We start from the raw sequence: 13,483 nt of genomic DNA, 5'->3' as shown, positions 1-13,483 counted from the left end.
GGCCCAAGGGAGGATGCTTGAATATCACTCAGACATGGAAATAAAACAGACATTGGAATTGGATGGAGGGAGGGAACTGAGTGGAAAGGAGAGCGTGGAGAGGAACCTGAGTGGACATTAGTTATGGAAAGAATGGGGGTGTAGAGGACTGGGAGAGAGATCAGAAATCAGTGGAGGGGGCATCTCTGCCTCAACTTGTGGCATCTCTTCCACATTTGAGGACACGGAATGGGGATAGTGCTTCCTGGAAGTCTATGGTGCTGACCCTACCTAAGATTCTTAATATTAGGGTCAATGGAACCTGAAGTGACCACCTCTTGTAACTAGGTAGGACTTCTAGTAGACAGAGGGAGACACCAACCCACCCACAAAACCTTCAACCCAAAATGTGTTCTGCCTACAAGATGAGCTGGGATAAATATAGAGCAGAGATGGTATGAGGGTGGGACTGGGATGATGGAACTCTGTGATCAGCATGTAAAGTGAATACGTTAATGAATGAAAAAAACTTGCTTTGTGTCCTAATAAACAGTCTCTTTAGGATAAAATTTATAGGATTTGGAAAAAATTATGCATTCTTTTGTGTTCAGGTACAGTTTTCTACATATGTATCTTAGGTGTATTTTGGTGTCAGTTAACTTTCTAAATGTATGTTTAGTCTTTGTTCACACGACTGGGCTACTGGTGATAATAGGGTAGATTGGCAGTCACTCACCATCCCTCTGTTGGGTGATGTTCACTCTGCAAAATCACTAATGTGTGATTTTTTCATACAGTACTATTTTGTAAATGAAATTTGGTAAATTTGTATTTGGTAGATATATGTAACAAACATAATATCCTTTTGGTCTATTGTTCCTTTGTTAAACGGTAAATGATGTCTGTATCTCTTTTTACAGTTTTGAAGTTTGTTTTGTAAGATATTAGAATAGTTATGCTAACTTGTTTTCTAGATTTATTTTCTTAACACACCTTTTCTAATTCATTAACCCTGTGGTGGTATGTATCATTAATTGGAAGGTGTATTTCTTGGAGAGAGCAATGAAATGAATCTTGCTTTTGATCTAGTCAGTTTATCTGTGTCTTTTTATTTGGGGAATAAAGTATTATTGAAGCACATGTATTAATTTCTGTCTTTTTTGTTAATATTTTAGTATTTTTTAGACCTATTTATATCAATTGCCCTAGTATTGGCTTACATATCTGTGATGATTTGTTTTGGTGTGGTTTTGCTTTTATTCAGCCATAAAATGAAGACATACATTCTTTCTAACTGTTTTATCATGGATCTGTTTTTATCATTTTTATTGCTTCTTCAATGGAGTAGGCAGGATTTTCTGAGTATAATCCAAGTTGAAAGTCTTTCAGAATTTTGAATACATCTTTACAGAACCTTCTGATCATGAATTTATCTGTTGGGTAATCAGATATTATTTTCATGAGACTGCCTTTGTAGTTCACTTAATCTTTTTCTCTTGCCGAGTTAAGTATCATTTCTTTATTCTATGTTTTATTTTTTAACTATAGAATAACCTAGAAGTTTAAAAGGAGCCTAATCTAAGACATTTATCATGAACCAAAACCGTCCTCTTTATATATTGAACAAATATGACGGTGAAAAGAAATGGAGAACTTTTATCATACTCAATCTTTTACAAGAATATCCTAAGTGAAAATTATTTTCCTGGCCCTGCTTCTCAGAACAGTACACAAAGCAACAATCAGTTATGACTGAAATATACCCATGAGTTTTTTACAACATATTTTGTGTGAGAAGGTGTTGCTTTCAATGCCTTGGTGCTTCCCTTTGGTTACCATCTTTGTGCTTAGATCTGGTTACCACATTTCATAAAAGCATACATTGTTCAATGTCAGAAGCATGAGGCACAAAAGAAGACTAAAGAATATTGTACAATTAAAGTTGTTCATTCTAGTTAAACTAGTACATGTTAAATATATTGAAAGTCCAAAGTATAATAAGAATCCATACAATGTTTTTCTTAGTGGTTAGTTAACAGGTTAGAGATACAGTATCTAAATAGAATAAGCACATAATATAAATGTTCTCAAAGCTCCTAGTTAATATGGTTACAAGTTAGGTAAAAGTTTGATGTGTAAAGGAAAACTTTAAACAACATTTGTCCAAAAAAAAAAAAATCCTACAGTCTACTTTGTCTTTCTGTCCTGATAACCTATTTTGCATATGATCCATTCTATTAGTGAAGTTTGTCACATATGGAAGCTTTCCATAGTATGTCTTCCATTAACTTTTTTGCTTCATTCAACTATTTGTTTTCTTGGAGTATATTCATATCATCTTGAGTTTTTTAATATAGTTATTATTCTTTTGAATGTTTTGAACATTTGTCAAGGTCATTTTCACTGGGTACATTACTAATGGGATTAGTAATTTTGGAAGAGACATGGTGGATTTTCATGGATTTTCAAGTTAGTTCTTTCTGGATCTGAGTCACCTCATTCTGGTATCTGCAAATAAAAATATATTGATTTTTTCCTTTCCAATCTGTGTTTCTTTGACCTCCTTCAATTGTCTTATTCCTCTAACTAATACTTCAAGTACTATATTCAGTAGGTATGGAGAGATTTTTATTCTTGACGTACTCCTGATTTTAATAAAATTGCTGTCAAAGCCAGGTTGGAGCTGGTTCTGATAGTACCTGACAGGGCTCCCCTACTGATATAGTAGCAGGCTGTTTACCAGCCAACATTGGTAGTCCTGATCAGAGCAAAACATAATTATCTGGGGCTCATATTCTCTGTGACCAGAGACAAACTCTGGTTTAAACACTTTAAACTTTTTAGGGGCTGGCACAAAAGAAAAGGGAAGAGAGAAAAGTCATATACTCACATACACAAACTTAGTGGATAAAGCAAGCAGGCTCCAACAACTTCATACATACAAATAGATTCATACACACATGCAGACCTACATATATACATTCACAGATTGAGTGGATGGAGCAAAGCTCCAGTAAGCAAGCTCCAAACATTTTACACATAGACATATACATTGTGGTCCTTTGAATATGCTTGTCCTAGAGAGTGGCACTGTTAAGAGGTGTGAATTTGTTGGAGGAAGCATGTCTCTATGGGGATGAGCTTTGAGACCTTCCTTCTAGATGCCTATAGATAGTCTTCTTCCTGAATGCCCTCAAATAAAAATGTAGAAATCTTAGATCCTTCTCCAGCACCATATCTGCCTGGACGCTGCCATGCTTCCTACTATGATGATGGACTAAAACTTTGAAACTCTAAGCCAACCCCAATTAAATGTCTGCCTTTATAATAGTTGTCTTGGTCATGATATCTCTTCATAGCAATGGAAATCTTAAAATATACATTTACACATATACACATATACACATTTGGTGGATGATGCAAACTCTAATGAGCTGGCTCCAACTATTTTACATGTATACACACATATATACACATACAGTTGGTGGTTAGAGCAAAGCTCTAGTGATCTAGCTTTAACAACTTTTTTTTTCTCTTAGCCTTTTTATATCCCCTAAGACAAAGTTATCTAGAAAATAAATCTTATTCAAAACAGATAAAATCATCACACAAGAGGGAGTTACAGCAGGATTATTGATTACATATTTTTCTATTAAAACCCATAGCTAACTAAACATTTTTTTTAATCTATGTTTTATCCTATAAGTTCTTTATAACCTCAAAGCAATATTTTTTATCTTCTACTTCATAAATTTATTATAACTTCAGGTAAGTTTTATCTACCTTTTATTCCATATGTTCATGATAAGTTCAAAACAATATTTTTTATGTCATAGGCTAACAATGTTTTTACCAAGAAACAGGTCATCTATCTTATGTCTTATTTATAAGTCTCGCTAATCATCCATTCTTTGTTCTTACACTCATAATAGAATTGTTCATGAGTGGGTACTTATCATGGTTCACACCAAGATCTGTGGCCTCAAGCTTTCTATCAATTACTCTAATTTCCTAAAACTATTTAACCTAACCTAAAATGAATTCTTCTTCCTTGGTCATTAATTTATTCCAAGTCTATTTTTCTTTCTAGTGCAATTTACACGCCTGGAATGCCTGAAAGCTCACTTTACTCCTTTTATAACTTATGCAGCCTTTACTTACTATTCTTTTTTTCCCTTTGTTTTATTGGATTTTTTTATTTACAATTCAAATGTTATCCCCTTTCCCAGTTTCCCCTCCCAGGAAACTCCTATCTAATCCCTCCTCCCCCTGCTTCTATGAGGGTGTTCCCCCAACCACCCACCCACTCCCGACTCCCTGCCCTGGCATTCCCTTATACTGAGACATTGAGCCTTCACAGGACCAAGAGCCCCTCTTCCCATTGATTCCCAACAGGGCCATCCTCTGCTATATATGTGGCTAGAGCCATGGGTTGCCCCATGTGTACTCTTTGGTTGTTGTTGTAGTCCCTGGGAGCCCTGTGTGGTCTGGTTGGTTGACATTGTTGTTCTTTCTATGAGGTTGCAAACCCCTTCAGCTCTTCCAGTCCTTTCTCTAACTCCTCCATTGGGGACTTTTACTTACTATTCTATAAGGAGGGAGTACATTCTATTCTTGATTCTAACTTTATCATATATTTCTGTCAAAACAACTTTAACCATCTCCTCAAGCTTTCTATCAATTACTCTAATTTCCTAAAACTATTTAACCCAAATCAAGAATTCTATAAATTCATTAATTCATCTAAACAATATTATTTTTGGAAGTTTATCTTCATATTGCTCTGCAAGAAAATTGCCCGATAAAGTAGACTATCAGCCAGGAAGAAATTACACCAAACTATAGGCTATGAAGGTCTCCCAGTGCCTAGTAACACTATGTCAGATATATGAGGAATACAGCAATGACAGACATGAGAAGGAACATCAGCTGCAAGAAGCAATCCTGGAACAAACTCCCTGAGGTTGTGCCTCTCAGTGATTCACCCATTATAGTCATGCAAAATGGTGAGCCATCTCCAGGAAGCCCACTTGCCCAGTGCAGCTCCTCATCCATGGTGTCCACCAAATTGCTTTGAGTTTTTCTCTGTTTAAGCTGATGTTGGCTATAGGCTGACTGTAAACTGTCTTTATTATGTTTAAGAATGTTCCTTGTATGTTGTGTGTTTTAAAATTTTAAAAACAGTCTTACTCTTTTTTGGAAGCTCTCCCCGAGTTCCTGGCTATGCTCTGAGAACAGCCGCCTCTATGTTGCCAGCTGGCATTGCCCCCACCCCCAGAGTGCTGCCTGTTCCTCCAGCTGGCTTTGCTAAGCTATTGACAACTGCCCTACCTAAAAAACGCTGGGACCTGCTGTTCCACATGCTACAAGCTAACCTCCCCAGTCAGCTCTGCCAACAGCCAACTGCCGCCCTTTCTCCTGCTCACCTGAGTCACTGCTGATGGAAAACATCAGACTGCCTTAATATTTTAAAACCAGCCAGATAACACAACTGCTGGGCAAAGAATATCCTGCCCCATCTTCCTTAGCCTCTGCAGGCAGCTGAAGAGGCAACAAACTATCAGTCCCCGAGATCTACTTGTCTGTCCTTCTTATCTGCTCTACAGCCTGGTCCAAATTCTCAATCCTCTCCGCATCCCTTTCTCTTCCTCCTGGAACAGTATGGTTTATATGTATGTTTAAGTTACTTATATCATCTTTATTTAACTTGAGTAAGTGATGCATATCAAGAAAATTATTCTTTTCTTTTAGATTTTCCAACTTGATGGAGTAAATGTTATCCTCATGGTTCTCTAGATTTTCTTGGTATCTGCTGTTACAACCTCTTTTCACTTTTTAGTTTTTTTAATGTTGTCATCTCTCTCTCCACTTTTTAGTTATTTTGGATAAGTGTTGTCAGTGTTATTGACTTCATCAATGAATCAATTCTTTGTTTCATTGACTGGCTCTACTGTTTTTTGTTTGTTTCTATTTTATTAATTTCAGTCCTGTATATATTTCTTGTGGTCTACTCCTTTGGGGGGGGGTTCTTCTTTCTGTTTTAGAACTTTCAGATGTGCACTTAAGCTTCTAATATGAGATATTTTCAAGTATTTTATGAGGTAAATTAGCATAATGAACTTGCTTGCCTCTCAGAAGCGCCTTCACTGTATCCCGAATTTTCAGTATGTTTTGTATTTATTTTCACTCAGTTCTGTTGAATCTTTAGATACTATCTTGACTCATTTTCGTTCAGTAGAGCATTGTTTAGTTTCCATGGTATTTTAAGTTCTCTGTTGTTGATGAAATCAGTAGTGTCAGAGAGGATGCAGGGAGTTAGTTCTTCTGTCTGTTGAGACTCACTTTGTTTCCAAATATGTGATCAATTATAAAGAAAGTTCCATGAAGCACAGAGAAGAAAGTACATTTTTTCTGTGTGTTTAGGTGACATGTTCTTTAAATATGTTAGGTCCATTTGGTTTATAACATCTGCTAGTTGCTGCATTCCTTTGTTTAGCTTTTGTCTGATGTCTTGTCTGTTAGTGAGAGTGGGCTATTGAAGTCTCCCAAGATCAGTGAAGTCAGTTCTGATTTAAGTAGGAATGGCTGCTGGACTTTGGGCCTGGAATAGCATGAGCAGGGAGAAAGTTTGGAGTGGATGGTCTGAGTGATCTGCTGGAGATGGGAACAGAGACAAGAAGGAGGCCACATCTGATTTGTGGGTGAGACTCAGTGGGTTGGAAAGGATAAAGGAACAGTGAAGAACTGCAATTAGGCTACCTGCTTACCTGTTGGAGTGTGCTGTGGGTCTTAGGGAATGCCTGCTGGAGGTGACAACTCACATAAAGCTATGAGTAGGAGGAAGCAAGGTTGGAGGGGAAGATCTGTGTGTGTGTCACTGGAGCTGTGTGAGGAATGGGGCACAGAGCTGGAAATGAGCCTGGGAAATTGGATTTGGAAGAAAGGGACTAGAGGTGAAGATTTGCAGTTAGCCTATGTGCTTCTCTGGCCAGAATCCGTCATTGCAGTTTCAAATGTATCACTGGCCCTTTCAGTTATATAAGTGGAGCTGAGTGAAGAAAGTCTTACAGCCTAAGTAAGTGCTCTTTCATGCTTGTCACAGCCTGCCAATCTACTGCAGAACTTTACCGCAGCTATCAATATAAAACCTTAATTTTTAAAGTTTTTTTTTCTCTGTACTTATGTGTGTTTATACAAATGTAAGCCTGGTGCATGTGTGTGGTATATGCATAGCCATGTGTAGATATGTTCACAAGTATGATCCTGAGATCAGAGGAGGATTTTGGGTGTCCCACTCAACCACTGTTTGACCTGTGTCCTTGAGAAAATGTCTCTCCCTGGAGCTAGGTTGGCAGCCATCATGTCCTAGAGACCCTCCTGTCTCAGTCTACTCATAGTGCTGCGGTTACAAAGCCATGCCTAATGATGACTCAATTTTTATGTGTTTTGGTTTTTTAATTCATATTCAATTACTTCCACAGTGAATATTCTTAACCACTTGGCCATCTCCATAGACTCAAATCTCTTTCAAAAATAACAAAATATTTTAAGGAATAATCTGTCATGAGATCAATCACATGACCTTGAACACTCTCAAAATGACTTATTGTTGGTGTCCAGCCTCAACACAGGATCAGAGCTCTCAACTGGAAGCAGGGATATCTGGAATGCACATAATAAATAGACACAGAATACTTTTTGGGTACAAACTGACAGGCAATTTTTCAAGGCTTAAAGTTACTTTCTCTCCCTCCCTCCCTCTCTCTCTCTCTCTCTCTCTCTCTCTCTCTCTCTCTCACACACACACACACACACACACACACACACACACAGCTTGAGGCTGCACTCTGTGGGACTTAAAATCCTGGGTGTTCGGCCACGCCTCCAGAGCCCTGCCACGAGGTCTCCATGCCCCAAGTAGAAGGTGGGGAGAACAAGTCTCTGCCTCAAGATTTCCCTGGCCCCGCCCTTCTCCCCCGGTTCCAATATATAAGCAAACACCTTCCAACATGTTTCGGGAGAGTTTCACACCATCCAAACCTGTCTGTTAATAAATCAACGCATCTTAAATCTCCACATGTCTCGTGAAATCCTGGGTTCATTGTGTAAGCCAAAACCCACGGGATGGGGTGGGAGTGAGAGAGAGCTAGCGAGCCGCCGGACACTTTCTCCTGAGAGCCTAGGAGAGCCGTGGCGCTTTTGTTCGAGCCCCAGCATCTGGCGCACAGCGTCCAGGCATCTCAGCTCTCAGGACTCTACAGCCGCTTATACCAGAGAGTGCCGCCTCCAGCCAAGGTCAGGGCTCCCGAGACCGCCCTGACATCTATGCGCGTGGGCACATGGGCGCTGACCTGCGCCCAGGCCCGGGCTGCCCCTGCGCCACCCTGGTGTGAGATCTGCCCACCAGCACTCTGCTTTTCTCTTATGTGCTTTTCTTTTCTCAAACTCTCACACTCCTATACACCTCTGTGTGTTCCCCTTTCACACACATCTCACACACATCCCATAGACTCTCTTTTCACTCACACAAACACTTTCACACACATCTCATTCTTTCCACCCTCACTCTTCACATGCTCTCTCGCCTTTCTCTTGCCCTAGTCTTTTATTGATACTCCAAAATCAGGTAGAAAAAAAAGACATTGTATTATGATTGCCAAATCAAATTCAAAAGAATAACCACATCCCACCAAGAATCAAGAATTATAATTGTTCCCCAAAGTTTCAAGCTTTCCCTATCCCCAGGCCTATAGCCAAAATAATAATAATTGCAAACTTATTATTTAAACTTTAACTTTTGACTTATTATATTTCAGAGCTCAGAGCTCTGAGTCCAGCTACTTGCATTTTCTTGTGAAGTTCTAATGATATGGGCAAAGCTGCCAGGCAGTGGCTAGAAAGAATCAAGTTAACCCTTAACTCAGTAGTTCTGTTAGCTTTCTGCTTCTGTACATTGCACACATTACTCTCCTGAGAGTTCCAGTGTTTTGACTTAGGTTTACTAATATATAATTTTATGTATTCTTTACATTCTTATCCAGAAACCACTCTTAAATGTTGTGCAAAACTTATTTCATAACTTTAGTAGTTTTTTTTTCCTTTCTTGGAGTCCCTATGTTGGCTCTAATTCATTTTCTATAATTTCTTCAAATCTTTGCAAGTCAAGCATTAATCTGTAACTACTATTGTGCAGTTATTGCATTGTTTCCAACATGAGAACACACAGCATGCACCTGGGCCATTAGGACTGTGCTGTGCTGTGCTGTGCCCAATGCCTCAGTTTTTAATTGTTCAAGAATCATTACATCAAGGACCATCTAGTTTCACAGAATTCATCAAAGCAAAAAGAGAAAAAATAGCAAAGTTAGATATAATAGAATAATTACGCACACCAAGGCCAACTGAAAAATTCACACACAGATGAAATCTATACAGCTGTTGTCCAGGGCTAAGGTTAGGAGAAATTGGAACAACTATTTTTTGTTTGTTTGTTTGTTTGTTTTGTTTTGTTTTTAGAAAGAGCTGCAGCAGGCTACTAAAATGTCTCCATACCAGCCTACTGCTAGCAGTCTCGGTCATGGTATGCTGTCCCCAACAAGTTATGTATGTGGTAGCCAGGAAAACTGTATTATGGTGACTGTCTCCCTATCTTTGCAATGCCTTTGTGTGGCTACAAATCCTTGAAGCTGTAAATAGGTTGTACCTACTACATAAAAATACTATAGCATCAGGTCATTTTTCTACATGCGTGCACTAACAAAGTATACAAACACTTTGGCTTCATTAGAATATCCTTTTCAACAAAGTTTGAATATCCCCTAACATTTTGTGAGATTTTCTGAAGAACTGTGGAAATACGGTTCTTGTAAGGAGATCAGTCCCATGAGTTGGGAGGGAAAGGGATCAACTTATTTCATGACTGTCATCACCTACCAAAAAGAATTCTTTTAATCCACAATGGAAAACCATTGTATGTACCACCAACTCTATCTTGGAATAGCCCAATGAACTATCTTTGGAGTGTTTGCTTTGCCGAGGCATAAAGAGTGTCTCCTGAGCGAACTCATTAAAAAGCTGAACATTTTTTTTCTCATCACAGGGAGACCAACATACATAAAGGCAGTGCACAAATACTTAACGACCTAACAGGAGAGTCAGTGACCAAAAAAGGGAAACGTTACTATGACTGTAAGATCATGTCATGAAGTATAAAACCAAACTATTGTGGAAAACGCCTTCATATGGCAGTAGACTATAAATAATGTTCATATACAAGGACCTAGGCTAGGCCCACTCATTCCCAAACTAACAGCCGGAAAGCCTGTACTTTAGAGGCAGATGCCGTAAAAGTCAAGCTCTCTTTGAGTGGCGCGGTTCCACGCTTTGCGGCCGCGCAAGGCGGGAAAGTGCGACGGGCGGTTGGAGGCCTCGCCCCGCCCCTTGCTCACGCCCTGCTCCCGCACTTGGAGCCGTGAGCAAGCTGGGACCCAGCGCTGGGCGCCGGTTAACACCCACTCCTCGTCGCGGGTACCATGGAGGCGGCGGTGTGTACCGAAATCGAACCGGAGGATGGCGACAGCAGCTGCGGGGATGTGTGTTTCATGGACAAAGGCCTGCACAGGTAGCAGCCGCCACCCGGTTGGACCTCGGGTTGGCTGGTTTCGGGGAGGGGGGTTGAGGGTGGGCAACGGGTTCCTATCTGTCCTCCCAGTACGGCCCGGGGCTCCGCTCTGTCCTCCCAGCAGGGTCCTCTCTATCTTCCTAGCTCATCTTGGGGTTCCTACCTGTCCCCCCAGCATAGCCCGAGATTCCTCTCTGTCCTCCCAGCACGGCCCGGGGCTCCTCCTCTGTTCCCCCAGCACGGCCCAGGGTTGCTTCCTGTCAAGCCCTGGGTCCCTCTTGGCTCACTCTGCTGAGCCAGGGGTTCTTCCTCATCCTCTCCACAGATCCTGGGGTTCCTTTCTCTCCCCAACCCAGCGCAGCCTGAGATTCTTTCTTACTTCACTGCCAAACCCAGGCTTCCTCCTTCCCCACTGTTCGGCCCCATTTTCGCTCTTCCTGCTCTTCCCTGAGCCTGAGAAGTGGCCCTAGGGCTTGCATCCAGTAGCACAGCAAGCCCTGCGTACACCCCTTACCTCAGTTCTCGTCTGTTTTTTGAGTTCATATACATAAGGCACAATCAGAAACATATCCCTATACTTGCTGAAGGTACCAAATGTAATTTTTAGCTGACCGTTTTATGTGGCACAGACGGTTCAGTGTTTTTTTTTTCTGGCCCCTGGGTATTCCATACTCTGAGTCCGGTTTACCAGTTCAACCTAGACCGTTTCTTCAGTTTCACAGGACAGCTAGCTATTTATAAGATTCAGGCATTTCCATTACAATAGTCTCTGTGTCTTTGTGGAAGTGCCTGCTCCACTCCTTCTGAACCTTGGTATTTATAATATAATGAAAACAGCTTAGTCTCAGTCCTGATCTAAGAGTTGTCAATGAAGAGGTTTTTCAAAAGAATGCTTACATTTATGTTTAATCACTTCGAGGATGGTGTCTATGTGAATGGTATATGTGTTATTACTAATCACCACAACAATTAGGCAAGATCGTTTTTTTCTAGTACACAATGAATGTGGAAATTTATATTTTGGATACATTATATAATTTGACAGTGCAACTAGTGAGCAATTAAATTCAACAGTATTGATTTCTGATAACAGAAAACAGATTACTATTAAGAACATATAGTAATACCACAAAATCTGTCCCTAAATAATTCTGTAAATGATAGAAGCTAGATAATTGGAAAATACTTAAGACACCTTTAGAAATTGGTGTTTTGAAGTTTGCAAATGTTTCCTTGCTGCCAGTTAATAGGTTTCCTGCGACTTTATACTAGCCAGAACAAAAATCTACCACAAATGCCCTTGACATTGTGTTTGCTGTTCCAAACTACTTTTACCGCCTCTGACCAGTGCACTATAGTTCCAGGGAAAAAAACGTTCTACTCGGCAAGTTCAACTTATAAATGGTAATTGAGGGAGTAAAGAGATGATTTCTGATTGGAGGAAATGCATTCCAACCTGCATTTAGAGAGGACCTGAGCCTATACACCAGGAAGAGCAATAATTAGTGGGGAGGTTTTTTGGTTTGTTTGTTGTTGTTGTTGTTGTGTTGTTTTGTTTTTAGAAATCAACTGCAGTCTGGACTAACTAGCTGTTATTGACAGTAAAGAAAATAAAGTTATAAACTCACGCATCCTGGATTCATGTCAGGTCACCCTTGGTCTGTTCAGTTGGCACAGCCAAACACCAACCACTTAACACTTTGAAAATTAGTAAGAAAATAGCTTTAAAGCTTGCAGTTGCTCGTTTTTAGTGACCAGAAGAAGGTCAGTTTTCTCTAAGAATGTTGTCCTTGATAAGTCTACCATACTCTAGTAGAAGGCTGCACATCCAAGGGTATTTTGGCTGCACATGTTGGTCTTAATTATGAAAACAATCCAACCAAAAGGGGCACAAGTTGTGTAGGAAAGGAAATGGGTCTAGGACAGATTTTTTTCTAAAGTAAGTAGAGTAAATAATTCATTATAGTCATTCTACTTAATTTAACTGTAACTATTTGGCTATGCTTTTAAAATATGTTTTACAACATTTTCTTTTATAGTATATCAGAGTTATCTTTAGATTCATCCCTTCATGCCATCAATTTGCATTGTAATAACATCTCCAAGATCTCATCCATTGACCACATTTGGAACCTACGACATTTAGATCTGTCATCTAATCAAATAAGTCAGATTGAAGGCCTGAACACACTGACAAAGCTATGCACTTTAAACCTGTCCTGCAATTTGATCACAAGAGTGGAAGGTTTGTAAACAACTATGTGTGGTATTTTCTGTTAGAAAAAAATGAAAAATAAGATTATGTGTGTATTTTCTTCCAATGAATGGAATTAATAAAATCATAAACTTTTGAAAATTGACCCTAAAACTACCTAAGCACATTTTTCCCATAAAGCTGTCTTTTTAAATAGTTAAATAACTACAAAAATGGCAGTTGATTTCACTATCAATGTGAAGCAATGTTGTTGCTTTATTTAAAGCTTATAAAGGCTGTGTTACTTTCCCCCTCCTTTTTAGGACTTGAGGCACTGGTTAATCTGACTAGACTGAATTTGTCTTATAATCACATAAGTGATCTTAGTGGTAAGTAGATTTGTTTATATTTCTATAATGCTGAAGCTTTGCAGGCTATGAGGACTTACTTAGCTCACTGTTGGAAAACTGCAAAGAATAATGATGTTGTGACCAAGTGTTTTATCTGAGTGATATACGTCTATTAAAACTTTGGTGCTGCCACAATAATACCTGAGTAAAACATAGAAATGAAGACAAGTATGATCAGTAGCAGAAAAAGCTAAAATGAGGAAACCCTACTTTAGGAGGGTTCTGCTTAATCTTCAATGACTACTCACTATACTCACATAGAGAGAGGCAGCTCCAGTA

At 39.5% G+C, this 13,483-nt stretch overlaps 2 protein-coding genes across 5 annotated transcripts in view; both read left to right on the top strand.

Annotated features, from left to right (window-relative positions):
- LOC114620635 (solute carrier family 7 member 13-like) overlaps positions 1 to 10,454 on the top strand; it is a 53,923-nt gene extending 43,469 nt beyond the window's left edge. Inside the window, 1 exon segment of the mRNA XM_028766771.1 lies at positions 10,292 to 10,454. Coding sequence (XP_028622604.1) covers positions 10,292 to 10,454 — 163 coding nt within the window.
- The window catches only part of Lrrcc1 (leucine rich repeat and coiled-coil centrosomal protein 1), a 37,389-nt gene continuing 34,272 nt past the window's right edge, over positions 10,367 to 13,483 (top strand). For 3 of the 4 annotated variants that reach the window (XM_028767449.1, XM_028767451.1, XM_028767458.1), the window contains exons 1-3: positions 10,443 to 10,600; positions 12,640 to 12,845; positions 13,118 to 13,183. In XM_028767449.1, the coding sequence (XP_028623282.1) occupies positions 10,512 to 10,600; positions 12,640 to 12,845; positions 13,118 to 13,183 (361 nt within the window). In that variant the 5' untranslated portion in view covers positions 10,443 to 10,511. Of the gene's footprint in view, positions 10,601 to 12,639; positions 12,846 to 13,117; positions 13,184 to 13,483 lie in introns of all 4 variants that reach the window. The other variant, XM_028767468.1, reaches the window with a different exon arrangement.

This window comes from Grammomys surdaster, unplaced genomic scaffold (assembly GCF_004785775.1).
Source record: "Grammomys surdaster isolate TR1022 unplaced genomic scaffold, NIH_TR_1.0 63, whole genome shotgun sequence".
Taxonomy (NCBI): Eukaryota; Metazoa; Chordata; class Mammalia; order Rodentia; family Muridae; genus Grammomys; species Grammomys surdaster.
The sequence above is the reverse complement of the archived record's forward strand: the minus strand, read 5'-3'. Positions and strand labels throughout refer to the sequence as shown.